Source organism: Microcebus murinus, chromosome 20, assembly GCF_040939455.1.
Source record: "Microcebus murinus isolate Inina chromosome 20, M.murinus_Inina_mat1.0, whole genome shotgun sequence".
NCBI classification, from domain to species: domain Eukaryota; kingdom Metazoa; phylum Chordata; class Mammalia; order Primates; family Cheirogaleidae; genus Microcebus; species Microcebus murinus.
In genome coordinates, this window is record NC_134123.1 from 35,933,255 (window position 1) to 35,960,379 (window position 27,125).

Consider the following 27,125-nt stretch of genomic DNA (forward strand, 5'->3'; position numbering starts at 1 on the left):
GCTGTGGGTGCACCGAGAGGGCATGGGCACGTGTCCCGCCCGCACAGACCTGTCACTGAGACCTAATGGGATGGTGGAGCTTGCACACCTGTGCTGCCACCTGTGGAGGACATGGTGCCTCACTAGAGTCCCTGGATCAGGCTGTAGAAGGTGCCACGTGGAGTCAGGCTCTAACCTGTCCTTGCCAGAGAGAAGCTATCAGAGGAAGCACATAGGATGCCGAGTGCCCTGTGTGGTTCCACGGCTGATGACTTGGTTTCCCCAGAGACCTCTCTGAGCCCTGAAGCCTGGGCCAGAATGCTCACGGGTCCCTCTTTTAGCTGGTTGAGTGGCAGCCCCCGTGTTGAGGAGGCGTCACCCGGTCGGCAGGGCCCGAGGGCTCAGGCTGGCGCCGGCCGTCTTCCCACCCCCTCTGGACTAACCGGAGCCCGTGGCCGCAGATGCTGCAGAAGCTTCGCGAGGACGAGCCCCAGGTGGAGAAGCCGCAGGTGGAGCTCGACAGCCTGGGTCACACGGACTGGGTAAGCCCCGGCTCCTGACCCGGGAGCGGGCAGCCCAAGCGCGTGGAGGGCCCTGGAGCCCTGCCCCGGCCTGAGCGTGTCCTCCTCCTCCTCCTCCTCCTCCTCCTCCTCCTCCTCCTCCTCCTCCTCCCGGGGCCAGGCCCGGCTGTGGGTCCAGCTCATGCGGGAGCTCCGCCACGGGGTGAAGCTCAAGAAGGTGCAGGAGCAGGAGTTCAACCCGCTTCCCACCGAGTTCCAGCTCACGCCCTTCGAGATGCTGATGCAGGACATCCGGGCGCGGAACTACAAGCTGCGCAAGGTCATGGTGAGTGGGCTGCTGCTGCCACCGCCCTCCCCCATGGTGGACCAGGGTCCCTGTTGCTGTGCCAGGGACCTGCTGCAGAGGATGAGGAAGGCAGACATGGTGCACATGGCCCAGGATGAGGTCATGTCGGGGACAGCGTAACAAGGCAGGAAAAGGGGAGGTAGAAGGTTCCGGAGGCCCAGGGATGGCTCCCGGAGAAGGGGCCACAAGAGCTGAGACAGCAGGATCTTTTTTTTTGTTTTTTGTTTTGAGACAGAGTCTCACTCTGTTGCCCAGGCTAGAGTGAGTGCCGTGGCGTCAGCCTAGCTCACAGCAACCTCAAACTCCTGGGCTCAAGCAATCCTCCTGCCTCAGCCTCCCGAGTAGCTGGTACTACAGGCATGCACCACCATGCCCGGCTAATTTTTTCTATATATATTAGTTGGCCAATTAATTTGTTTCTATTTATAGTAGAGACAGGGTCTCGCTCTTGCTCAGGCTGGTTTCAAACTCCTGACCTGGAGCAATCCGCCCGCCTGAGCCTCCTAGAGTGCTGGGATTACAGGTGTGAGTCACCATGCCCGGCCAGGATCTTTTGTTTAACGAGTACTTAAGTAGCCTTTCCACATGATGGTGTCATTCTTACGGTAACCCTGGGGGGTGAGCACTGCCAAGCCCGTGAGCAGATGAACCCACGCAGCAGGGGCTCAGAGCTGGGTTGGGAGGTGTTGGGCGGTGGGTGCTGCAGCCACCCAGAGCCCGGCCTGTGGATGTGCCGTGTGCGGGGAGGCAGCTGGGTCCCGGGCCAGAGGCTGTGAGAGGGCGGGTGAGTGAGTGTGAGGACCGGCCGTGGCCAGGCAGGGAGGGGTGAGCTCCTGTTGGCCACCCTGGCGCCAGCAGTCAGCCCTGCAGCCTCCGTCCTCGCTGGCAGGTGGACGGGGACATCCCCCCCAGGGTGAAGAAGGACGCACACGAGCTCATCCTGGACTTCATCCGCTCTCGGCCGCCGCTGAAGCAGGTACCTGCGTCCCCTGCCCGGGCAGCCTGGGGCCTGGGCTGTCCTGTGGCCGACCCAGGAGGCTCTGAGTGAGGCCGGCTGGGCCCCCTCATGCCCGGGGCTGGGAGGCTGGCCCCGGCCCTGGCGTGGGCCGCACGGCCCTGCGCCTGCTTCTCCAGGGAAAGGTGCACACGGACCGCCGGGGGTGGCACGCCCTCCGGGTGGGCCTGGCTGGTCCCCCCACTCCATGTCACGGCCCACCACCCACAGGTCTCAGAGAGACGGCTCCGCCCGCTCCCGCAGAAGCAGCGGACGCTGCACGAGAAGATCCTGGAAGAAATCAAGCAAGAGCGGAGGCTGCGCCCGGTGGGCGGCAAGGGCTGGGCCGCTCGTGGTGAGCCCGGGGGTGGGGGGAGAAGAGAGACCCCCGGCGGCCCTGGCCTGGGTTCCCCCACTTCCCCTGGGCCGCAAATCAGGAATGAATGTTGTGCCTGAGGCTTCCAGCATGTTCGGAAGACGCAGGGCATTTTAATCTTTGAGGTGTGAACGTGGGGGATTCTGGTGGCCTCGTACCGTTTTAGCAAGAGGTATGTAAAGGGCTGGGCGCGGTGGCTCTCCCCTGTCATCCCAGCACTCTGGGAGGCCGAGGGGGGAGGATCGCTCAAGGTCAGGAGTTTGAGACCAGCCTGAGCAAGAGCGAGACCCCGTCTCTACTGAAAATAGAAAGAAATTAATTGGACAACTAAAACTATATAGAAGAAATCAGCCAGGCATGGTGGCGCATGCCTGTAGTCCCAGCTACTCAGGAGGCTGAGGCAGAAGGATTGCCTGAGCCCAGGAGTTTGAGGTTGCTGTGAGCTAGGCTGACGCCACGGCACTCACTCTAGCCTGGGCAACACAGTGAGACTCTGTCTCAAAAAAAACACAAACAAACAAAAAAAACAATAGGTACATAGAGATAAAGTGATCTGTGCTCTGTCTGTTATCCAGGCTTCGCCCCACACCTGCCACAGGTTTTACAATAGTTTGACAAATTTCACGATCAGGAGGAAAATAAAATAAAAGCAAAGTTTTTTAGATGGGGGGAAAACAGGTACTTATTAAAATGTCTGAGACCTAACCCTCCTTTAAAATGCCCTCCGGAGTCTTCCGTCCTAAAACTACTGTTTATTTGAGACGGCGAACTCCACTCCTGCTTCTGCTCTGCCACTGTGAGATGGGGTGGCTCTCCCGGCTGGAGTTCCTCATTGGTTAGGTGCCTCAGTTTCCCCCTGCTGTGCAATGGGGGAATTAAGCCGTAGGTGCACCTGAGGCTGTTGGCTCCTGCCCGGTGCCCTCTCGGCCCCAGGCTCACTGTCTTGTCCTCCCAGGATTCGGCTCTCTGCCCTGCATCCTGGACGCCTGCTCCGGAGAGGCCACCTCCACCTCCTGCATCAACCTGTCCGTCCCAAACGCTGGGAGCGGCGTCCAGCGCCCGAGGCCCCGGGTGCTGCTCAAGGCGCCCACCTTGGCCGAGATGGAGGAGATGAACACGTCTGAGGTTGGAGCCCCCTGAGGGTCCTGGGGAAGGCCCAGGGAGGAGGGAGGGCGGGGAGGTCAGAGGGCAGCAGCAGCAGATTGAGCCTAGCGGGGCACCCCCTGCCCAGAGCTGCAGGCTGAGGCCTGTGGAGGCTGCGGCTGTGTCCTTTTTTTATTTTTGAGAGAGTCTCGATCTGTTTCCCAGGCTAGAGTGAGTGCCGTGGCGTCAGCCTAGCTTACAGCAACCTCCAACTCCTGGGCTCAAGCGATCCTCCTGCCTCAGCCTCCCGAGTAGCTGGGACTACAGGCATGCACCACCATGCCCGGCTAATTATTTTTCTATATATGTTAGTTGGCCAATTAATTTCTTTCTATTTATAGTAGAGACGGGGTCTCGCTCTTGCTCAGGCTGGTCTCCAACTCCTGAGCTCGAGCAATCCGCCCGCCTGAGCCTCCCAGAGTGCTAGGATTACAGGCGTGAGCCACCACCCCCAGCCATGCAGCTGTGTCCTGATGTGGCCCTGTCGGCTGTGCCTGCCCCAGGAGCAGATTGCTGGGCTCAGGGAGTCTTCCCCATCCTGGTGGCTCACGTGTTCGTGGACGTGGCAGTGAGCCATCGTCTCAGGGCCAGGAAACTGAGCAGCCCCTTCCCAGCGAGACTTCCTGTACCCCTCACTGCCCTCTGCGTGTGGCTCTCGCCTCGTCCCAGGAAGACAGGGCGGTGGCCTTGCTGGTGGCCTTCTCAGTGGGCTCAGCCTCCACCCGACACTAGATCCACCCTGGACTTTCTGGACAGCCTTGGGGGCAAGCCTGGCTGTTCAGACACTCGCCGTGAACCGCCAGAAGATGGCAGGCTGGGCAGTGAGTGGGGGCAGACCTCACGGCTCCCATGGGCCCCCCAGCTCCCCTGGGCCCTGTGCCGCCGTCCCTCGACAGGCAGGGCAGGGCTGGTCTGCTGTGTCCGCAGGAGGAAGAGTCTCCGTGTGGGGAGGTGACGCTGAAGCGGGACCGCTCGTTCTCGGAGCACGACCTGGCCCAGCTTCGCAGCGAGGTGGCCTCGGGCCTGCAGCCGGCCCCGCAGCCCCCGGGAGGGACAGAGCCCCCGCGGCCCCGAGCGGGCAGCATGCACACATGGAGGCCTGGCCCCCAAGACCAAGGCACGTGTTTCCTCTCACGCCCACCCTCCGTCCTCCCTCCGGTCAGCTGCCGTGTCCTCCCGAGCAGGCAGCCCCCCGGGGTCGGGGCAGCTGTCACCTGCACAAGGGTATCGATGGTCTTTGCCCGTCACCTTAGGAAGGTGTCCCCCTTTTTACTGAAAACTTTATGCTTTTATTTATTTATTTATTTTTGAGACAGAGTCTCACTCTGTTGCCCGGGCTAGAGTGCCGTGGCGTCATCCTCACTCACAGCAAACCTCAGACTCCTGGGCTCAAGTGATCCTCCTGCCTCAGCCTCCCGAGTCGCTGGGACTACAAGCATGCGCCACCATGCCCAGCTAATTTTTTCTATATGTATATATATATATATTTTTTTTTTCCTAAAACTATGGTGTTCAATCTATATGTATATATTTTAGTTGGCCAATTAATTTCTTTCTATTTTTAGTAGAGACGGGGTCTCTCTCTTTTTTTTTTTTTTTTTTTTTTTGAGACAGAGTCTCACTTTGTTGCCCAGGCTAGAGTGAGTGCCCTGGCGTCAGCCTAGCTCACAGCAACCTCAATCTCCGGGGCTCAGCGATCCTACTGCCTCAGCCTCCCGAGTAGCTGGGACTACAGGCATGCGCCACCATGCCCGGCTAATTTTTTGTATATATATTTTTTAGTCGGTCAATTAATTTATTTCTATTTTTGGTAGAGACGGGGTCTTGCTCAGGCTGGTTTCCAACTCCTGACCTTGAGTAATCCGCCCGCCTCAGCCTCCCAAAGTGCTAGGATTACAGGCGTGAGCCACCGCGCCCGGCCCGGGGTCTCTCTCTTGCTCAGGCTGTTTTCGAACTCCTAAGCTCGAGCAATCCTCCCGCCTCGGCCTCCCAGAGTGCTAGGATTACAGGTGTGAGCCACCACGCCCAGCCTGAAAACTTCATACTTGTAGAGACAGGGTCTCACTCTGTCACCCAGGCTGAAGTGCGGTGGCGTCATCACAGCTCACTGCCACCTTGAACTCTTGGGCTCAAATGATCCTCCAGCCTCAGCCTCCCAAGTTACTTACTAGGACTACAGGTGTCAGCCACCGTGCCTGGCTAATTTTTTTTTAAATATGTCTTGTAGAGACGGGGTCTCACTGTGTTGCCCAGGCTGGTCTCGGACTCCTGGCCCCAAGCAATTCTTCTGCCTCAGCTTCCCGAGTTGCTGGAATTACAGGTGAGAGCTGCTGTGCCCGGTAAAAACTTTCTCACGAAATAGCCAACCTATATTCATTACAAAAACATTTTTTGGAAGGCTTTTAAAAAATTTCCATGATTCTAATACCTAGAGATGACTATTAACATATTGGAGACATACAAAGAAGATGACTAGGGGTAGACTGACAACAGGTAGACGGAAGATCGGGCTTCCGAGCCCTTTCCTCTGTGAATGGAAACGTGTGTCCACAGCAAGCCAGGTGGGCTTGTGCCACACTCAGCTCCGGGAACCTGATGGGACATGAGTGACGGCTCCCCACAAGCTCCTTCCCCACCAGTGAGCATAGAACGGTTTCTGCTGGCCTCGTGGTGCCGGTCCCAGTGCTGTAAATGCTGAGCTCTGCACAGTGTCATTGGGACGCTGGGTCTGCATCCCACCAGGCACGGCCAGGTCTCTGTTTGCCGGCCAGGTCATCTGCAGCAGCTTTCTGATCCCGTCTGGTACTTAAACCACTCACTTTGTGTTTTTTGTTTTTGGTTTTTTTTTGAGACAGTCTCGCTTTGTTGCCCAGGCTAGAGTGAGTGCCGTGGCGTCAGACTCCTGGGCTTAGGCAATCCTCCTGCCTCAGCCTCCCGAGTAGCTGGGACTACAGGCGTGTGCCACCATGCCCGGCTAATTTTTTCCATATTTTTAGTTGGCCAATTAATTTCTTTCTATTTAAAGTAGAGACGGGGTCTTGCTTTTGCTCAGACTGGTTTTGAACACCTGACCTCAAGCAATCCACCCGCCTCGGCCTCCCAGAGTGCTAGGATTATAGGCGTGAGCCACTGTGCCCGGCCTCACTTTGTGTTTTTATTATTATTTTTTCTTTTTTTCTTTTTTTTTTTTGAGACAGAGTCTCGCTTTGTTGCCTAGGCTAGAGTGAGTGCCATGGCGTCAGCCTAGCTCACAGCAACCTCAAACTCCTGGCTCAAGCAATCCTTCTGCCTCAGCCTCCCAAGTAGCTGGGACTACAGGCATGCACCACCATGCCCGGCTAATTTTATATATATATATATATATATATATATATATATATATATATATATATATATATATTAGTTAGCCAATTAATTTCTTTCTATTTATAGTAGAGACGGGGTCTCGCTCTTGCTCAGGTTGGTTTCGAACTCCTGACCTCGAGCAATCCGCCCGCCTCAGCCTCCCAGAGAGCTGGGATTACAGGCGTGAGCCACTACGCCCGGCCTTCTTTTTTCTTTTTCGTTGTGCGTTTTTGTTCTTGATTTCAATTCTTTTCTTTCTTATTTTCATTTTTTTCTTTAAATCTTATTTTTTTTTTCTTACCACGTTTGGAGCTCATTGCCACTCACTTTGCAGTGCTCAGAGGGCCAGGTCAGGCTCACTCAAAACCTCACTCTTGCCCCAGATTTTCCTTTGCCCAGCTGCCCCCGGGACTCAGGAGGGAGCTCTGCCCCACCCCGGGTCTCCAGGGGGAGTGTGCCTGGTGCCTAGGGAGGTCTCACCTGCTGCATCTGCCCCTTGCGTGGCAGGCACTGCCAGGACCACAGGACCTCTAATGTCCATGAGGTTGTGGGGCTCGAATGCAGGGCCCTGGTGAAGGTTCCAACATAGCAACGTGCTTTCCACCTGACCCCTTTCGGGGCTGCCCTCCCCCCCGCCCCCAGGAACCCCCCCCCTGCTGTCTCCATCATCGGCACGGCCTCCCCCACCAGAACCCAGGTCATCCTGACGGGGCCTCCACTCTGCCTCCAGGTCCCTGTGCTGGGAGTGTCCCGTCCCGGCCGGACCCCAGCCCCTCCCTACGCAGCAACCTGGGCTCCAATGAGGACAGACCAGAGACTTCCGTGGCCCCAGAGGCCAAACACCTATGGCTGGTGAGGGATGCGCCATCGGTGGGGCTTGGGGGTCTCCTGAGTATCCCCCTCCCTGCCACGAGACATCAGCCTGGTGTCCAGGAGTGCTGGGGGCTCCGTCCCGTGGGTGTGGCTGGGTCTGACTTGGTCTCCAGGCGGGACGCTGTGCCCCCGTCTGGGAGGTGGGTCTTTGCTGCTGCCCACGGGGGCACGTTGGCATGGCAACCCCAAAGCCAGGGAGCCACCTTGCAGGGCTGTCCGGAATCTGAGTTCTGCGTGTGGTCTCTGTGAGGTTCAGGCAGGTGGAAAACTTGCACACCCTGTGCCTTCAGGAAGGTTTCACTGGGCCGAGACCTTGACTCTGGTGTGTGACCCTGCCCCGTGGGGCTTGGGCGCTGGGGACCTCGGCCCCTTCAGCCGTGGATTTCGTCTGCCTTGTGATTATGGAGAGCTGACGCTTGCTGATACGTGAGGTCCCCACATGGACCCCAGTTTCGGTGCATGATTTTTTTTTTTTTTTTTTTTGAGACAGAGTCTCGCTTTGTTGCCCAGGCTAGAGTGCCGTGGCGTCAGCCTAGCTCACAGCAACCTCCAACTCCTGAGCTCAACCGATCCTCCTGCCTCAGTCTCCCAAGTAGCTGGGACTACAGGCATGCGCCACCATGCCCGGCTAATTTTTTTTTATATATATTAGTTGGCCAATTAATTTCTTTCTATTTAAAGTAGAGACGGGGTCTCGCTCTTGCTCTGGGGCTAGTTTCCAACTCCTGACCTTGAGCAATTCGCCCGCGTCGGCCTCCCAGAGTGCTAGGATTGCAGCCGTGGGCCACCGCGCCCGGCCCAGTGCATGATTTTATGAAAAGACGTAACAGGAGTGTACGGCCACGGTGCAGCCTGCAGGCGTGGGTGTCAGTCAGCAGCGTGGCTGCCGTCACCCTGTGAGGCTTTACCAAGAGGCTCAGAGGAGAAGAGATGTTGAAATACTTTCAAAAGCATAAGTGTCATGTAAAAGTAAGGCAGCGTGAATATTCCCCAGACCAAATGCCCCTTTCAGTTCTGGACTCGCTATCTTTGCTGTGCACGTTTCTGGGGTAGAGATCCAGAGGCGGCTGAGCTTGGGATTTCTCGGAGGCTGCTGTGAGGACGGCAACAGCAGGGGCTGGATTCTCAGCTGCAGGCGCGACTGGGGCGGGCAGGTTTGCTGCCGAGGTTCCCTCAGACGGCTGAGGGAAGGGAGGCTGAGTCCATGGCGTCTTCATTGGGCTTCTCCCCGGCACGCCCTGCCCCACCCCGCCCCAAGGAGCAGGTGGTCGGGACAGACGTGCTGAGTGCGGATGATGGATGCAGGGCAACACGTCAGGGGTCACAGGGCCTCCTGCGGGGAGGGCTCTGGCTGGTCTGGCTCAGCTGTGGTGTGTGTCTGCAGGTGGGGGCAGCTTGGACAAGCACGGGGAGCAGAGGAGTGTGGTCGTGAGGGCTGGGGGCCAGCCGGCTGGGCTGGCAAGTCGGGGGGGGGGCCTGGCCTGCTGCAGCAGGGCCTCCCCAAAGGAGAGCTGGGCTCAGGCACGGCCCCAGGATCAGGAGGCTGGAGCATACATGTCTTAGGAAGCGGCCAGTCTTGTCCAGACTCAGGCCGGGAAGACAGGGGCATGCCCAGGGAAGGAGAAGCACTTTGGAGAGACTCCCGCTGGGACGGCCTGACCCTCACGTCCCGCGGGCACCCCTGCCCCCAGGAGTTCAGCCACCCCGTGGAGAGCCTGGCCCTGACCGTGGAGGAGGTGATGGACGTGCGCCGTGTGCTGGTCAAGGCCGAGATGGAGAAGTTCCTCCAGAACAAGGAGCTCTTCAGCAGTCTGAGGAAAGGGAAGGTGAGGTGGCTGGGGCCCAGGGCTGGTCAGGAGGCCTGAGGGGGCCAGCACAGGGCCGGACCAGCGAGCTCTGGACGCAGCTGGGCTCTAACCGGGCCTTTCCATACAGATTTGCTGCTGCTGCTGGGCCAAGTTCTCACTGTTCTCGTGGCCACCTACCTGTCTCTTCTGCAAAAGGTGAGCCTTCCGTCCGTCCGTAACCACTTTGGTTGTGAATCCACAAGGGAAAGAGAGGTGGGAGGCCCTTAGGAGAGTGCTGGCCTGCTTCCTGTGATTGTGGTTAGTGCGACCCAGGAAGGGCTTGCCTCCCTAGCGTGCAGTAAGCAGCCCCGGCTGCGCCCTGCTCCAGGCCTGTCCCACAGACCATGAAAGCAAGATCTGAAGGGACCTCACCGTTCCCAAGTATCTCTACTGCTTCCCAGAATGACGCTCGAGAACAGGAATAAAAAAAAAATACACAGAACCCAGCAAGATTATATGTCTGGTGTCTGATCAGATGTGACCGGGCATGCGAAAAACAAAACCAGAAAAAAATCAATAACAATATATTATAGTTTATAATATATATATCGCTTGAGCCCAGGAGTCTGAGGTTGCTGTGAGCTAGGCTGACGCCACGGCACTCACTCTAGCCTAGGCAACAAAGTGAGACTCTGTCTCAAAAAAAAAAAAAAATAATAATAATAATAAAATATAATATATATATAAGCAAAATGTGTTATAACGATAGTATTAAGGCCAGGGAGAGGGGCAATTGGAAATCTACTATAATAAGGTTCTTTTTTTTTAACAATTATTTCTCTTCTATTTGTTTTTTCCGTTGGCTGTCTTTTGTAGGCCAGGAATATAATAAGGTTCTTATACTGCACCTGAAGTGGCATAATATTGCTTGAAGGTAGACTATGATAAATTAAAGATATACTATAAGCCCTAAAGCAACTACTAAAGTAAAACAGTTTGTCATGGCTGCACCAAAAGCCCTGATGTCAGCACTGTGCAATTCATCCATGCCTCAAAAAACCACTTGTCCACCCTAAATCTATTGGGGGAAAAAAATGGAGTTAGAACTACTAAGCCAATCATAAAAAATACTCAACCCAAGCTGGGCACATTGGCTCACGCCTGTAATCTTAGCACTCTGGGAGGCCAAGGCGGAAAGATTGCTCAAGGTCAGGAGTTTGAAACCAGCCTGAGCAAGAGCGAGACCCCATCTCTACTGAAAAATAGAAAGAAATTAATTGGACAGGTAAAACGGTGGTGCATGCCTATAGTCCCAGCTACTCGGGAGGCTGAGGCAGGAGGATCGCTTGAGCCCAGGAGTTGGAGGTTGCTGTGAGCGAGGCTGATGCCACGGCACTCTAGCCTGGGCAACAGAGTGAGACTGTGACTCAAAAAAAAAAAAAATACTCCACTCAAAAGAAGGTGGGGAAAAAAAAGAAAAGGGGAACAAAAAACAAATGGGTCAAAAAGATAACAGGTAGCCAGATGACGGACTTCAACACAGCTCCGTGAATCCTCTGAGCTACCCAATTAAGAAGCAGAGTTTCCCAAACTGCATAAAAAGAGTCAGTTACCTGCCACCTCTGAGACATGTAGTTTAAATATAAAGGCACTGACGGGTCAGAAGTAGAAGGATGAAAAGAGATACACCACACTAACACTGGGACGCTGAGGTTGATACATTCGTATCAAAAGAGACAAAGAGATTTCAGAGCAGAAAATGTTACCAGAGCTAAAGCTTTGTTGGCTTCATAATAACAAAGGGAGGAACTAACAGTCCTAAACATTAACATACCTGGTAACAGAGATTGAAAATGCATGAAGCAAAAATGACAGAACTATAGAACAAGGCAAAATAGTTAAATCCACAATTACAATTGCTAATAGATATTTCAATACTTTTCTCTCAATAATTGATACCACAGTAGACAGGAAGTTAAAAACTAAGGATACAGAAGACCTGAACAACACTATCAGCTAACTGGGTCTAACTGACATAAATGGACTTCACACAACAGAAGATGTATTCTTCTCAAGTGCACATAAAGCATTTACCAAGAGACCATATTCAGGGTCACAAAACAAGTCTCAATAAATTTAAAAGGATTTAAGTCACACACAGTATGTTACCTAAACGAAATGAAATCAAGCTGGGCTTGGTGGCTCACGCCAGTAATCCTAGCACTTTGGGAGGCCGAGGCAGGCGGATTGCTCAAGGTCAGGAGTTCGAAACCAGCCTGAGCGAGACCCCGTCTCTACCAAAAATAGAAATAAATTAATTGACCAACTAAAAATATATATACAAAAAATTAGCCGGGCATGGTGGTGCATGCCTGTAGTCCCAGCTACTCGGGAGGCTGAGGCAGTAGGATCGCTGAGCCCCGGAGATTGAGGTTGCTGTGAGCCAGGCTGACGCCACAGCACTCACTCTAGCCTGGGCAACAAAGTGAGACTCTGTCTCAAAAAAAAAAAAAAAAAAAAATGAAATCAAATTAAATTAACCCAGAGGTTTGTTGATTAAAAATTAATGATAGGAGCCGGGCGCGGTGGCTCACGCCTGTAATCCTAGCACTCTGGGAGGCTGAGGCGGGCAGATTGCTCAAGGTCAGGAGTTCAAAACCAGCCTGAGCGAGACCCCGTCTCTACCATAAAAATAGAAAGAAATTAATTGGCCAACTAATATATATATATATAAAAATCAGCCAGGCATGGTGGCTCATGCTTGTAGTCCCAGCTACTCGGGAGGCTGAGGCAGGAGGATCACTTGAGCCCAGGAGTTTGAGGTTGCTGTGAGCTAGGCTGACACCACGGCACTCACTCTAGCCTAGGCAAGAAAGTGAGACTCTGTCTCAAAAAAAAAAAAATTAATGATAGGATATCAATGCAAGAGAATATTGTCCTTTGTCTGAGAAAATTAGTTTGGACAACTTGTACTCATGTGGAGAAGAGCCCCTGACATAGCCTTACAGAATAGTATGCCAAATACCTCTTTTTTTGAGGCAGAGTCTCACTCTGTTGCCCTGGCTAGAGGGCCATGGCATCAGCCTAGCTCACAGCAACCTCAAACTCCTGGGGTCAGGCAATCCTTCTGCCTCAGCCTTCCAAGTAACTGGGACTACAGGCACGTGCCACCATGCCAGGCTAATTTTTTCTATGTATTTTTAGTTGTCCAATTAATTTTTTTTTTTTTTTTTTTTTTAATTTGAGACAGAGTCTCGCTTTCTTGCCTAGGCTAGAGTGAGTGCCGTGGCGTCAGCCCAGCTCACAGCAACCTCAAACTCCTGGGCTCAAGCAATCCTTCTGCCTCAGCCTCCCGAGTCGCTGGGACTACAGGCACGAGCCACCATGCCCGGCTGATTTTTTATATATATATGTATTAGTTGGCCAATTAATTTCTTTATATTTTTATAGTAGAGACGGGGTCTCGCTCAGGCTGGTTTTGAACTCCTGACCTTGAGCAATCCGCCCGCCTCGGCCTCCCAGAGTGCTAGGATTACAAGCGTGAGCCACTGCGCCCGGCCTGTCCAATTAATTTATTTCTATTTTTTAGTGGAGACAAGGTCTTGCTCTTGCTCAGGCTGGTTTGAAACTCCTAACCTTGAGCGATCCTCCTGCCTCGGCCTCCCAGAGTGCTAGGATTACAGGCGTGAGCCACCCCGCCAGGCCCAAAATTCCTCATTTTATTTGTAAAATTTTGTGTGTTGTTAATATAAGTTTATAAAAGTCTGGAAGATGGAAACTGTATTACTAGCAGAGGTCATCTCTGCTGGGCTGTCTAAATTGTAATTCTAATGTTTGAATTTTTACAAGAAGACATTTACTTTTCAAATCAGGTATGGAAATAAAAAAATATGAATCGCTGCTTAAAACTGAGCATCTCAGTTGAGCCCCCTCTGGCTTAGGCGGTTGCTCTGTGGGTGAGAAGCGTGAGGCAGGAGAGAACACTGAGGGCAGGAGTGCTGGGGGTGGACAGCTAAGTATAGCGAAAAGCAGGATTTGGAGTAAAATGAGAGTAAAGTGTTGAAGGAAGCAGGGACCATTCGGAAGGTGAGGATGGTCTGACCCGGGCCGGGGCCAGGGCCGTGGGGGTGGGATGTGGTGCCCGGCTCACAGCTGACACTGCCCTTCTTTCCTTCCCTTCCAGAGCCGTCTGCACTTCTTGTAGCATGAAGGTGAGCCTCGTTTGGGATCTTTGGGGCTTGACTGAGGTAGGACAGGGGCTCTGCTGTCTTCTGTTGGATGTATTGGTGGTCTTGTCCTCACCGGGTGCCTCATCCGTCTCCTTCCTCCATGCCAAGTCCACACCTGCACTTTTCAGGGCTGTGTGCAGTTTGTAAAGACCCCTGTAGGTGTTTTGTTTTGTTTTGTTTTTTCCTCCAAACGTTCCTTGTTAGTAGGCTGGTGCTGAGAAACCTTTTACTTCCCCTCTAAAAGTCCTACCTTCTCACACTCGACAACTTCCTTGAGTGTTTTATTGCAGTTTGGGTGTATGGTTATGTGCATGTGTGCACAGACATAAACGGCTAATAACATCTACCAGTATGTCATCCTCTCCTGCCTCAGCTTAGAAACAAGAATCTGCTTAAGAACAAGAGCAAGACCCCATCTGTACTATAAACAGGAAGAAATTAATTGGCCAACTAAAAATATGCATAGAAAAAATTAGCCGGGCATGGTGGCGTGTGCCTGTAGTCCCAGTTACTCAGGAGGCTGAGGCAGGAAGATCGCTTGAGCCCAGGAGTTTGAGGTTGCTGTGAGCTAGGTTGACGGCATGGCACTCTAGCCCAGGCAACAGAGTGAGACTGTCTTAAAAAAAAAAAAAAAGAAAATCTGCTTAAGAGGAACTTCCTAACATTGGCAATGACAAAACTTCCACCTCATCACTGTTAATTTTTTTTTTTTTTTTGAAAAAAAAAAATTGCCTTGCCTGGGCTAGAATGCCATGGAGTCATTGCAGCTCACGGCAACCTCAAACTCCTGGACTTAAGCAATCCTCCTGCCTCAGCCTCCCAAGTAGCTAGGACTACAGGCATGTGCCACCACACCCAGCTAATTTTAATTTTTTGTAGAGATGGAGTCTCATCATGTTACTCAGGCTGGTCTACATCTCCTGGCCTCAAGCAATCCTGCCCCCTCAGGCTCCTAAAGTACTGGCATTACAGGCATGAGCCAGCATGCCTAGCTCAATGTTAAATACTGATCAAGTGCAGGGCATGCTGCTAGATCCTATGGCATAAAAAAAGCACACAGTTCCTGCCCCCTAAGAAGTCCCTGTCTAGGCTGGGTGTGGCGGGCGAGGTGGCTCACGCCTGTAATTCTAGCACTCTGGGAGGCCGAGGCAGGTGGAATGCTCAAGGTCAGGAGTTCAAGACCAGCTCTAGCAAGAGTGAGACCCCGTCTTTACTATAAATAGAAAGAAATTAATTGGCCAACTAATATATATAGAAAAAATTAGCCGGGCGTGGTGGTGCATGCCTGTAGTCCCAGCTACTGGGGAGGTTGAGGCAGAAAGATCGCTTGAGCCCAGGAGTCTGAGGATGCTGTGAGCTAGGCTGACGCCATGGCACTCACTCTAGCCTGGGCAACAAAGTGAGACTCTGTCTCAAAAAAAAAAAAAAAAGCCCCGGTCTAGATGATCATTGAGGTGGGTGCGTGTAACAGGCAAGAAGACACGCACTGAGTCTTCAGACAAAAGGCACAGAGGACATGTCAGAGAGCACAGGACAGCTCTGGCTGCACTGTGTCCCCCAGGGCAAGGAAGGGGGTTTTCCCAGCACTAGGTGTGTCCTGCCCTGTCCCCGTGGGGGTGGCCTGGACCACACCTTGCTCTGTGCTGCAGATGAAAATGCCATCTAAGAAGTTTGCACACATCCCTGTCTACACGCTGGGCTTTGAGAGTCCCCGGACGACATCGACCGCCAAGACCACGCCGGCGCAGAGAAGAGACGTGTTCCAGTGCGTGCTCTGCCGTGTCGCGGGTGTTGCTGGGTGGTCAGGCGCTAGCCGTAACTCGGGAGCTGGAGGGCAGGGGGGCTGGCTTTGTCCTTTGTTTGCTGGGACACCCCCAAGAAAAAGGGAATCGAGGCACCTGTTTGAGACGAGGTCACCGTGGAGGGCTCTGGGAGGCTAAGCAGGGTGAGGTGCAATTGGGGTGTGGTGGTGGAGGAAGACTCTGCTGGGATGCACGCTGCCAGCCATGCTCGCTACAGAAACCCGCGAGGATGCCTGTGGCAGGGGCAGGGTGACGGACAGGGAGGTGTGGGGTGGAGGACTAGGTGGATTTGGGGTTCCAGAGGGCTGGGGGTGCGAGGGGGGAATCTTGCACCCTGGGGAGTTCTTCTCCCTGATGGTCCTCCCCTCCCCCCAGATCCCTGCAGGGGCCGCAGTGGCGGAGTGTGGAGGAGGAGTTCCCCCACATCTACACCCACGGCTGTGTCCTGAGGGACGTCTGCCGAGACTGCACCAGCTTCGTGGCCGACGTGGTGTGCTCCAGCCGCAAGAGCGTGGACGTCCTCAACACCACGCCGCGACGCGCCCGCCAGACCCAGTCCCTCTACATCCCTAGCACCAGGACTCTTGACTTCAAGTGAAGGCCCAGGGTGGCCAGGCCCCAGGGAGGAGCCAGGCTGAGACGCTGAGCAGCCACAGCCCTCCCGAGCTGTGCATGTATATATATACATATATAGATACATTTATATAACGCACACAGCCTATATATTTATATACATTGTTTCTGGGCCCAGAGTTCATCCGGATCAGGCTCGCTGCAGGGCCCTCCTGGGGCAGGCTGTTTCCTCTCAGGACTCCTGAGGGGCACAGGGGAGGGAACGAATGGGAATGGTTTTTCCCACAGAGTGGGGAGTACAGAAGGTTCTGGATTCAGGGACTCCTGGCATGGACTCCCCTCCCGTGTTCCAGCTCTCCTCTCCATCACAGGAATGAAAGCACGGCAGCTTCCCCTCCCTGGGTTGATGCCTCGGTGGCGATGGCACCTTGCTCCCAGGTGGACCAGGCTCCCTGATACCCCTGCCCTCCCTTGGGGGTAACCAGGCAGCAGGGGCACCTGGAAAGACCCTGAGTGGGCAGGATTCTCCGGAAGCATCCTCTGCTTCCGTCTGGAAGGCTTGGGGCCCACACCCTGCAGCTCTGGGCCCTGCCACAGCTGGTGCTGGCCTTCCCGTGAGGTGCTGGCCCACGCATCCCGGAGATGCCAGGTGGTGCCGCACAGGGAGGAGCAGCTCCTTGAATCCGCACACGTGGCCGCTTTTGGCCTAACAAAGGTCATGACAGTCTTCTGTCTGGGTGTGCACCGAGGACTCACCCAGCTATCGCAGTGGGCATGTTGGCCCAAGGCTGAAGGCGGGCTCTGGGGGCCACCTGCCCCTGAGGTCCAGGAACGGCCTCCTCAGCTCAGTACAGTCTTAGGGTGCCCAAGCTCACTCCCAGCCCCTCCCCCCACTGGCTCCCTACCAACTCCATGGGCCTGGCCATCTTGGGCTGCATGTGACACAGCTTAGGCCACGCTTGCCGGCCTCGGGGATGCTTTGGTCTCGTTCCCAGATCCCTACTCTGTTCTCCAGGGAGATGATTCACCTGGGTTCACAGGGGTGAGAGGTGCAACCTCAGCAGCTCAGGTAGGCCTGCGCTCACCACTCTGCCTGCTCACATGCCCCAGGAGGTGGGTTCTGTCGTCATCCTGCCTTAAGATGAGGAAGCTGATGCTCAACAAGGCGAAAGACTTTGACCAAAGACACACAGCTCACCCAGGGACACCTGGGACCTCAGTGGAGGCCTTTTGAGTCCAGGCTCCAACGCCTGCCACGGAGCCCGCAGGAGGCCCTGCAGGGACAGGACTTGTAACAAATGGGCCTACGGGAGAGAAGTATCAGCCAGGGGCCAGGAAATTCCACATACACAAAATTAGAGCAGCCAATAAAAACAGCCACCTCCCAGCACTTGTCTGAGCACTTTACAGACTCCTGGTCTGTGTATTTTTATTTCTGTTTAAAAATAAAACCGGCACGGAGAGGGTCAGGTATTGCCTCTGGTCACACAGCCAGCAATGAGAAAGCGAATGTTTGTGCAGCACTCTCATGGGCAGACGCTCCTGGGAGGTAAATACTATTATTATTACTCTGATTCTATACTTGATGCTGGTGCTCCCAGTCATGAGGAGACTGGGTTCTAACCATATGGAACACTTGGAAATGAAAGCCCACATGAAAACATAGGATAAGCACACCTGGGAACAGGTGGGCTGAGCTCAGAGGGACAGTGCCTCTGGGACTGCCCAACCCTGGGCAGAACTGCTTCCTGAGTCTGGCTGCAGCAAAGTCAAGAGGGAGAGCTGCGGGCATTTCTGCCTCCTTGGTGCTGCTCTCAGAGCTGCTGGACCCACCTCACTCCCCAACGCCAGGTACAGGAAGCTGTGCACTCAGCGCACTAAACCAAGCCCTGCCTCAGCTACTTTAGATCTTGATGAGTGGAGGTCGCTTACTCTAAATGTTCCTTGCTGAGGACCAGGCCTTCAGCAGTGTGGGGAGAAACTCCTGTTCCGAGTTGCCTGTTTAGGGAAGATATTCAGGATGGGTCTGTTGTGTCCCTCACAGTGTACACGACCTCTGTCTCGCAGAGGCAGTTCCAAGCTGAGACCCCCTCGAGTTTCCATCTGCAGACTAGGCAACAGGTCGGCATAAATGGGTCGGACCACTTGACCAAGAGTGACACAAAACCACTAGGCTGGACCTGAACAGTCGGACACAAGGGTGGTGTCCTGAGGATACTCCTTAGTTGCTGGATTGGGGGAGGGACCCAGGGAACTGTGTGGGAGAGGCTGGGGCAGGTGGAGGGCTCGAGGCAGCTGCCATGTGAAGTGTCCCCAGACTCTAGCAACTGGTACAGGACAGCTGACAGACCGGCCATGCCTAGAGTCAAGTAACAGACTCCCACTCCTGGGGGAGGCGGGATGGGTGTGGAAGCTCAGGTACCAGCACAGGCCCCCAGCAGAGATGAAGGGGGGGGCGTGATCCCAGAGGCCACGACCCACCTTCTCTGTCCTTGTAGCAGTATTCCCCCTTGGACTCTGGACGCACAGACCCAAAGGCAAAGCAGGTTCTCTCTGGATCAGTTTCTTCCCCTATGAAAGGGCAGGATGAGGTTAAGAATCTAGTACAGGCCCCCAACGTGAGGATCTCCCCCCCCACTAAAGGCTGCCCTCTCCTCTCTGCTGTCATGTGAGGAGGGCACCTTACCCAACACCAATTCATCTTGATCTTGCACTTGGACTCCTGCCGGTTCTCAATCCTGGCTGAAGAGCTTTTAAAAAACATTTTTGCTGGACCCCACCTCAGAATCTCGGGGGATGGGCCTTGTGCCTTGACTGTAAAAACTGCCCCAGGGGCCGGGCGCGGTGGCTCACGCCTGTAATCCTAGCACTCTGGGAGGCCGAGGCGGGCGGATCCTTTGAGTTCAGGAGTTTGAAACCAACCTGAGCAAGAGCGAGACCCCGTCTCTACTATAAATAGAAACAAATTAATTGGCCAACTAATATATATACAAAAAAATTAGCCAGGCGTGGTGGTGCATGCCTGTAGTCCCAGCTACTCGGGAGGCTGAGGCAGAAGGATCGCTTGAGCCCAGGAGATTGAGGTTGCTGTGAGCTAGGCTGACGCCACGGCACTCACTCTAGCCTGGGCAACAAAGTGAGACTCTGTCTCAAAAAAAAAAAAAAAAAAAAAAAAAAAAAAAAAAACCGCCCCAGGACGTGGATGGCCAGCAAGGGTGGAGGGCTTTGACCTTAGGCCACTGATTCCCGTACCTAGACTACCACGAAGACTAACTCCCAGGACCCGGCCCTAAGGTCCGCTTGGGGTGGGCCTTGGGGGAGGAGGGTGTCCGGGAATCCCACCCTGGAGCTCGCCGGTTCGGACGTGCTGGCGTCGGACAGCCCGCCTGCCGCAGAGGCGGAACCGAACAAGGCCCCGCACGCGGGCGCCGCAGGGGTGCTCCGACCCCGCCGCAGCTCGTCCACCGTGCGTCCCTCCCACACGCGCCCCGCCCCACCAGGGTCTCGTCGCGGCTGCAGGTGGCTCTAAGCCCCCGCCTCCGCCCACCTTCTATCCCGCTTCACCTGAACACCCGGAGAAGCGCCACACACTGGTGCTGGCGGGACCCGCCCAATTCTCGCGAGAGCTCATCCGGACCCGCCCAAACCTTCTTTGACGCCGCGGCTGACTAGAGGAAGTTCCGGAGAGCCACAGCGCGCAGGCGCGACACGCCAGCCTCGCGCCAGCGCGCCGTAAGTGCGCAGGCGCGCCAGCCGCTCTCTTTTCTGGTCTTCCTTCTCCGTCTTTCCAGACGTCAGCGGCCGTTGGGTTCTATGTCGCGCCGGGCCCTCCGGAGGCTGAGGGGGGAACAGCGCGGCCAGGAGCCCCTTGGGCCCGGCGCCCTGCAGTTTGACCTCCGTGATGATGATGACGTGGAAGAAGAAGGGCCAAAACGGGGGCCTGGTGGCCGACGCCCCGGGTGCGCAGAAAAGGAGGGCGTCCACGTCAACAACCGGTTCGAGCTGGTGAGGAACCGGGGGCCGCAGGTGGGGGGCGGGGTGCAAGGCGGGTCTGCGCGGGGTGGGCCGTGACGTCATGGGAGGGCGGGGCGAGCGTCAAGTCGAGTATGGACTCTGGCGGAGTGGGCGGGGCCGGCTGTCAGGGTGGGGCGGGGCGACGTGGGTCTGGGCTGCAGTGGGAGGGGCGGGGCTATGCGTCAGGGGGGGCGGGTCGATGGAGATGGGCGTGGCTAGGTGAGGCTTGGATGGTGGGGAGGGCAGGGCCCAGCGGTGGGCGGGGCTAATTTGGGGCGGGGCTCTACGTCTCTGGATCTGGAGGGGTCTTCCTTTGGTTCTAGGCTTGAGCATCTTGTAAGACAAGCACTTGCAGGACCTCAGCACCCACTCTGGTTTAATCCTCACAACATCCCTGCTTAACCTAGGACAGCATCTTGCTCCTCACGACATCCCCCGCAGCAGGTGTCTGCACAGGAGAATAACGCAGTAAATGCCATTTAGGGTCCTGTGATGTTTTCACCTTGTCACTGTCCGTAGTCTGTAACGTTTCATGTGTGTGAATTATCTGATTCTGGCTTCTCTGACCTGCCCGTGCGGGCAGGTAACATGTCTGTTCTGCTCACCTTGTATCTCAGCACAGCATGATGAATCAGCCCAAAGGGATTCCTGCTCGGGCCCTGCTGCCTGCTTGTGCCCTCCTGATTTCTGATAGGATGTTCATCTCACCCACTCAGACCTCCTCATCTCTCTCCCCTCTGATGTCTCCCAGACATCTCAAACTCCACGTGTCCCGATGTTGGCTAACCTTACTGTCTCTGTTGAGAGCTTCTCCACCGTTCCTGTGGCCAGGGCCGGCCGCCTGGAAGGCGTCCTGGTCTGTCGCCCACCCCACATGCAGAGCGGACCGTTGGGAACCCCTGCAGTGGCGATCCAGGTACATGGGGACTGTGACTGTCCCTCACTCTCCACCTCTGCTCTTGTTCCCATATGGTCTGTTCCAAACACATGCTGACCACAGCCTCCTTTCCCTGGCCCGCCCAGTCTGCCTGTTATCCCTACTGTCTCGTCCTTCCTGACCTTGCTCGCTCTGCTCCAGCTGCACTGACCGGCCTGTGCCCCCTCTTGCCTAGGTCCCCTTTGTTCAAGTGCCACCTCACAGCCTTGCCTTCCCTGTCTACCTGATGTAGATCAAAGTCACCTCCATACTCCATCTTCTTTATTGTGGTCTTTTTTCCTGACAGTTAGCACCAAACATACTGTATAAACTACTTATTCTTTTTACTTTGCATTGCTTGTCTCCTACTGCTTGGAATGTAAGCTTCACAAAAACAGGCACTTTAGTATTCACTGATGTGGCCCCACCACCCAGAGCAGCCACCCACAGGTCCGTACCTGGTGACTTCATGTGTTAGCGCTGCCTTCAGAGAGACCACTGGGTACTACCTGTGGTCAGAGTGTGTGTGTGTGTGTATGGACTGTAGAGTCAGAAAGACCTAGGTTTGAATCCTAGCTCTCCCTCTTCATAGTTGTGAGAACTTGGATAAGATCTGCAAGATAAGCTTTGGTTTCCGTATTTCTTGAGGAGGTTGTTACTTACTTGTGGGGTTGTCATGGCGCTACTAACGTATGTAGCGTTTAGCACATACTAGGCACATAGCACTCAACAAATGTTGATATTATATAATGTTGAAAATAAGTGAAGGGAACAAAAGAACTTCACTAGGAACAAGCACCCGAAGTGGTTCAGGGTCCGAGGGAGCACAGACTGGTTGCTGCAGTCTCCTTGATTTGCTTCATAGCTGAGACTATCCTTGTTGCTGGACCTTGGGGGAGTTTCTTTGGCTTTAGATTAGAAATCATGTTTCCCATTTCAGTCAGAGTGAGTTTTTTTTTTGTTTTTTTTTTGAGACAGAGTCTCACTTTGTTGTCCAGGCTAGAGTGAGTGCCGTGGCGTCAGCCTAGCTCACAGCAACCTCAAACTCCTGGGCTCAAGCGATCCTCCTGCCTCAGCCTCCCGAGTAGCTGGGACTACAGGCATGCGCCACCATGCCCGGCTAATTTTTTTTATATATATATCACTTGGCCAATTAATTTCTTTCTATTTATAGTAGAGACGGGGTCTCGCTCTTGCTCAGGCTGGTTTTGAACTCCTGACCTTGAGCAATCCGCCCGCCTCGGCCTCCCAAGAGCTAGGATTACAGGCGTGAGCCACAGCGCCCGGCCCAGAGTGAGTTTTTAAGAATCAACTTTCCTTTTGCCTCATTGCCCTCCTGAGAGCAAGATGGATCACCAGCAGCTCTATTGGAGCCACCTGAGAAAATTCGGCCAGAGTTCTCGCTCTTGTCGCATCTGCTCAAACTGTCTGATCCAGAAATTGCACAGTCTGATCCAGAAATACGGCCTCAATATGTGCCGCCAGTGTTTCCATCAGTATGTGAAGGACATCCATTTCATTAAGTTGGATCTTCTTTGAATGGATTTTCCACGGCACCCACAAAATGAAAGAGACCATGCTGGCTCTTTGTATATAAAATAAAATTCAAAAGAAACTTCAAAAAAAAAAAGAATCAACTTTATTGAAATATAATTTATATATAATGAAACACACACTTTTCAAGTATATCGTTTGAATTTGGCCAAGTGTATACAGCAACGTACCTACCCCCCGAGTTGTTTTTCCATCCCTATTTCTACCCTGCGTCTCAGTCCTAGGCAGCCACTGAGCCACTGGTCTGCTTTTTATCCCTGTATATTAGTTGTGCCTGTTCTAGAATTTCATATACATGGAATCACACAGAATGTGCTCCTTCGTGTCTGGCTTCTTGCTAGCATATGCTTTTGATACTTACTCATGGTATAGGTGTTCATGGCTTGTTCCTTTTCATTGCTGAGTAGTAGTATATCGTATGGATATACCATAGTTTTTTTGTCCATTCTCTTTTAGATGGATATCTGGGTTGTTTTCCAGTTTGGGGCTATTATGAATAAAGCTGTGTGACCATTTGTCTACAAGTCTTTTGTGGACATATGTTTTCATTTTGCTTGGTTGAATACCTAGGAGTAGAACTGCTAGATCATAGTGTAGGTATATTTTAACTTGATAAGGATTGCCAAACAGTTCCAGGTGGTTGTAGCATTTTAGGCCCCCATCAGCAGTGTATGAGCGTTCCAGTTGCTCTGGGTCCTTGCCATTAGTTGGGATGTCAGTTTTTTACAGTCAGTCAATCTTTAGATGTGTATCGGCAAACAGTTTTAATCTGCATTTCCCTGAAGAAGTTGAACATCTTTTCATGTACTTATTAGCCATTTGTTTGTCTTCTGTGAAGTCTCTGTTCACATTTTTTTGCCCATTTTCTATGGGATAGTTTGTCTTTTCTTTTTTCTTTTTTTTTTAACAGACAAGGGTCTTACTATGATACCTGAGCTAGCCTCAAACTGGGCTCAAGCAGTCTTCCCTCCTCAGCCTCCCAAGTAGCTGAGACTACAGGTGTGTGCCACCATGCTCAACTTACTTTATAAGGGTTCTGTATGCATTTTGAATACATGTCTTGTGTCAAATATATATATTGTGAGTATTTTCTCCCAGGAGTTATTCCACGTAAAAGTAGCTTATTAACTAACGAGTATTAACTCATCGAGGTTACAGTGAGCTATGATTTGGCTACTGTACTCCAGCTTGGGCAACAGAGCAAGACCCTCTCTCCAAAAAAAAAAAAAAAAAAAAAAAAGATAACTCTTTAATTGCTGCACATCACAGTGATTTTAATACATTAGAAGAATATTTAAGATTAACAATTCAAGTCAGGCATGGTGCCTTGTGCCTGTAATCCTAGCACTCTGGGAGGCTGAGGCAGAAGGATTGCTTGAGGTCAGGAGTTTGAGACCAGCCTGAGCAAGAGCAAGACTCTGTCTCTACAAAAGGTAGAAAAATTAGCCGGGTGAGATGGTATGTGTCTGTAGTCCCAGCTACTCTGGAGGCTGAGGCAGGAAAATCACCTGAAACCAGGAATTTGAGGTTGCTGTAAGCTAGGCTGATGCCATGACACTCTAGCCCAGGTGACAATGAGACTCCGTATCAAAATAAAAAAAAATTAAGAATTCAGTTAAGATTCAATTAAGATTAATTCAATTAAGGTTAATTCAGTTAAGATTAAGAATTCGGTCATTAACCTCACATAAACCTATATAAGCATGTTTCTTTTTCCTGCTGCTGCAAAGTTTGAAGAAACAGTCTGTACACTCACTTATTTTACTTTATTTCTGACATCAAGTCCAGCTTCAGGAATCCCCAAGACCACCCTCAAATTCAGTGATGTGCTGGGAGGAGTCACAGAACTCAATGAAGCTCTTACACTCACAGTTATGGTTTATCACAGGGAAAAGTTGCAGATTAAAATCAACCAAGGGAAGAAGCGCGTAGGGCAGAGTCCAGAAAAGGACTAGATGTGATGCTTCCATTGTCCCCTCCCTATGGACACATTACTCCCACTGGCATCAGTGTGTGATAAGAGGCATTACTGTTGCCAACCAGGAAAGATCCCCCGAGCTGTGATGTTTGGAGTTTTTATTGGGGCTCCAATACTTAGGCGTTATTGATTGCCCAGTGGCTGGTCTCAGCCTCCAACCTCTCAGTAGGTTGAGCTGATGACTAAGGACACCCCCACCTTAAATCAGTTGTTGGTGTGGCCAAAAGCCCCCACCCTAAATCATGTTGTTACTCTCTGGCTTGGCTCAAGGTCCCCACCCTAAATCCCCCACCACACTAAATCCCTTTGTTAGTGTGGTTCAAAGCCCCAGGTGAACTAAACCAGTCCTGTCAGGAATGACATCTCCTCCTGCCCCCCAAAAAAGATATTGAAAATAGAACTTCTTAGTATGTTTTAGGGTAAAGACCACTTTGACAACCTAATAAAAACCATGTAAACATACTTAAAAATCATCACAGCTTATATTGAAAAAATTTTCCTCTAAATGAGGAAGATGATTTTTTACAAGGAATTATATGTGCATTATGTGTGTATAGTATTAATATAATTGCTATTCCCAACAATAATTGAAATAAACTTAAATTGTATGAATAAACAAATAAAAAAAACCCTCCAAACTACTTCTGAAACAAATTTCAGTGATCAGGCTATTGTTTGCCTGGAATAAGGACTTGGAACTGTGCAGTGGTATTTGACTTACCAACACTGTGTCATTTTTATCTTTTTCTTTTCTTTTCTTTTCTTTTTTTTTTTTTTTTTGAGACAGAGTCTTACTTTGTCACCCAGGCTAGAGTACAGTGGTGTCATCATAGCTCACAGCAACCTCAAACTCCTGGGCTCAAGGAATCCTCCTGCCTCGGCCTCCCAAGTAGATGGGACTACAGGCATGTGCCACCGTGCCCAACTAATTTTTCTGGTTTTTTAGTAGAGACAAGGTCTTGTACTTGCTCAGGCTAGTCCTGAACTGAGCTCAAGAAATCCTCCCACCTCGGCCTCCCAGAGTGCTGGGATTACATGTGCAAGCCACAGTGTACATAGGCCCATCTCTTTATCTTTGATAGCCAGTTGATGTTGATCCTTTTTTTTTTTTTTTTTTTTTGAGACAGAGTCTCACTTGTTGCCCAGGCTAGAGTGAGTGCCGTGGCGTCAGCCTAGCTCACAGCAACCTCAAACTCCTGGGCTCAAGTGATCCTCCTGCCTCAGCCTCCCGAGTAGCTGGGACTACAGGCATGCGCCACCATGCCCGGCTAATTTTTTCTATATATATTAGTTGGCCAATTAATTTCTTTCTATTTATAGTAGAGACGAGGTCTCGCTCTTGCTCAGGCTGGTTTCGAACTCCTGACCTTGAGCAACACCGCCCGTCTCGGCCTCCCAGAGAGCTAGGATTACAGGCCTGAGCCACCGCTCCCGGCCTGATCCTTTGTTTTGATGGCAACTAGAGCAAAAAACCCTGATTCACATTCACAAAAGCATTTTTTTTTTTTTGGTGCTATACAAGGCTGTTGAACAAAAGCATTTAATAACAGATGGTATTAGACTCCTATAGCTTTTTTATTAGTGAAAGGTAAGTTTGGTCTTAAAGTATCATGATTTTCTAAGATTCTTTGGGTTAAAATCATGTCACACCGGCTGGGCATGGTGGGTCACGCTTGTAATCCTAGTACTGTGGGAGGTGGAGGCGGGAGGATTGTTTGATCTCAGGAGCTGAGACCAGCCTGAGCAAGAGCGAGACCCTGTCTTTACTAAAAAAAATAGAAAGAAATTAGCTGGACAACTAAAATAATATATATATACATATATACATATATGTATATATATATAAAAATTAGCCGGGCATGGTGGCACATGCCTGTAGTCCCAGCTACTCGGGAGGCTGAGGCAGGAAGATGGCTTGAGCCCAGGAGTTGGAGGTTGCTGTGAGCTAGGCTGATGCCACGTCACTCTAGCCCGGGCAACAGAGTGAGACTGTCTCAAAAAAAAAAAAAAATCATGTCACACCATTGCTTTTTCTTCAAGTCTGTGGACTCACCTTTAGCAAGGTTGTCATTGTTAATGCTGCTGTGAGCAAGGAAAGAATTATGCATCCATATTGTAGTCATGAGGTGGGATTACTTGAACAGTGAAAAGAAATGTCTGCAGTGTTTCCAGATGTCAGCTCAGTTCTGCCTACAGACGAGCAGATGAGGCTTTGTCATCCTTGCCTGCCATCTGCAGCAGCACTTCCTCCAGCAATGCAGTGATGCAGAGTTCTAGTGGCTCTCTTCTTCCAGTGAGGAAAAATAAGTTTTTTCATTTTTTTTTTTTTAGCAGCATCCTTATTGGTGACTGTGGGGCTTTAAATGAAGTCTTAATCTTGTAGAGTCAGAAACAATCTAAATAAATCAAGCAGTGAGTAAGTAAAGACAATAGTAAGATTTCCTCTTCTAGTTATGGCAGAATAACTGGTACCACAATAGCCCTTTGCCATGAGCAACTATAAAACTGGGCAACTTGTATGACATAACTGTTTTCAGACGTGACACAGCAAGTGTTGCAGGTCTGTAGTGCCTGAGAGAAGAGAAATACCACAGTGAGCCATCAATCTTGCTTTCCGCTTTGATGCACTTTTCAGATGGCAGCACGGGGAGGGACCCCGAGAGAGCGTGGTGATATCCCTGGGCTGAGGAGACAG

General features: G+C 52.2%; 3 protein-coding genes and 1 long non-coding RNA gene across 5 annotated transcripts in view; 3 read left to right on the forward strand and 1 right to left on the reverse strand.

Moving 5' to 3' along the window:
* SPIRE2 (spire type actin nucleation factor 2) overlaps positions 1–17,349 on the forward strand; it is a 36,290-nt gene extending 18,941 nt beyond the window's left edge. The window contains exons 4-15 of the mRNA XM_075995904.1: positions 441–521; positions 661–825; positions 1,736–1,822; positions 2,072–2,195; positions 3,172–3,341; positions 4,287–4,482; positions 7,435–7,556; positions 9,269–9,403; positions 9,513–9,580; positions 13,548–13,575; positions 15,243–15,358; positions 15,771–17,349. Of these exons, the coding sequence (XP_075852019.1) occupies positions 441–521; positions 661–825; positions 1,736–1,822; positions 2,072–2,195; positions 3,172–3,341; positions 4,287–4,482; positions 7,435–7,556; positions 9,269–9,403; positions 9,513–9,580; positions 13,548–13,575; positions 15,243–15,358; positions 15,771–15,993 (1,515 nt within the window). The 3' untranslated portion in view covers positions 15,994–17,349. The remainder of the gene's footprint in view (positions 1–440; positions 522–660; positions 826–1,735; positions 1,823–2,071; positions 2,196–3,171; positions 3,342–4,286; positions 4,483–7,434; positions 7,557–9,268; positions 9,404–9,512; positions 9,581–13,547; positions 13,576–15,242; positions 15,359–15,770) is intronic.
* Positions 17,350–17,359: 10 nt separating this feature from the next.
* Positions 17,360–19,666, reverse strand: LOC109729828 (uncharacterized). Its single transcript, XR_002222279.2, has 2 exons — positions 19,533–19,666; positions 17,360–18,539 (listed from the first exon to the last, which is right to left on the reverse strand). It is a non-coding gene; the product is annotated as an uncharacterized LOC109729828 (long non-coding RNA).
* TCF25 (TCF25 ribosome quality control complex subunit) overlaps positions 19,652–27,125 on the forward strand; it is a 31,039-nt gene continuing 23,565 nt past the window's right edge. For both annotated transcript variants that reach the window (XM_012737229.3, XM_012737230.2), the window contains exon 1: positions 19,652–19,973. In XM_012737229.3, the coding sequence (XP_012592683.1) occupies positions 19,782–19,973 (192 nt within the window). In that variant the 5' untranslated portion in view covers positions 19,652–19,781. The remainder of the gene's footprint in view (positions 19,974–27,125) is intronic.
* Positions 20,275–26,291, forward strand: LOC142862633 (small ribosomal subunit protein uS14-like). Its single transcript, XM_075995902.1, has one exon. It carries the CDS (start codon positions 22,246–22,248, stop codon positions 22,435–22,437), a length of 192 nt encoding a protein of 63 aa, XP_075852017.1. The 5' UTR covers positions 20,275–22,245; the 3' UTR covers positions 22,438–26,291.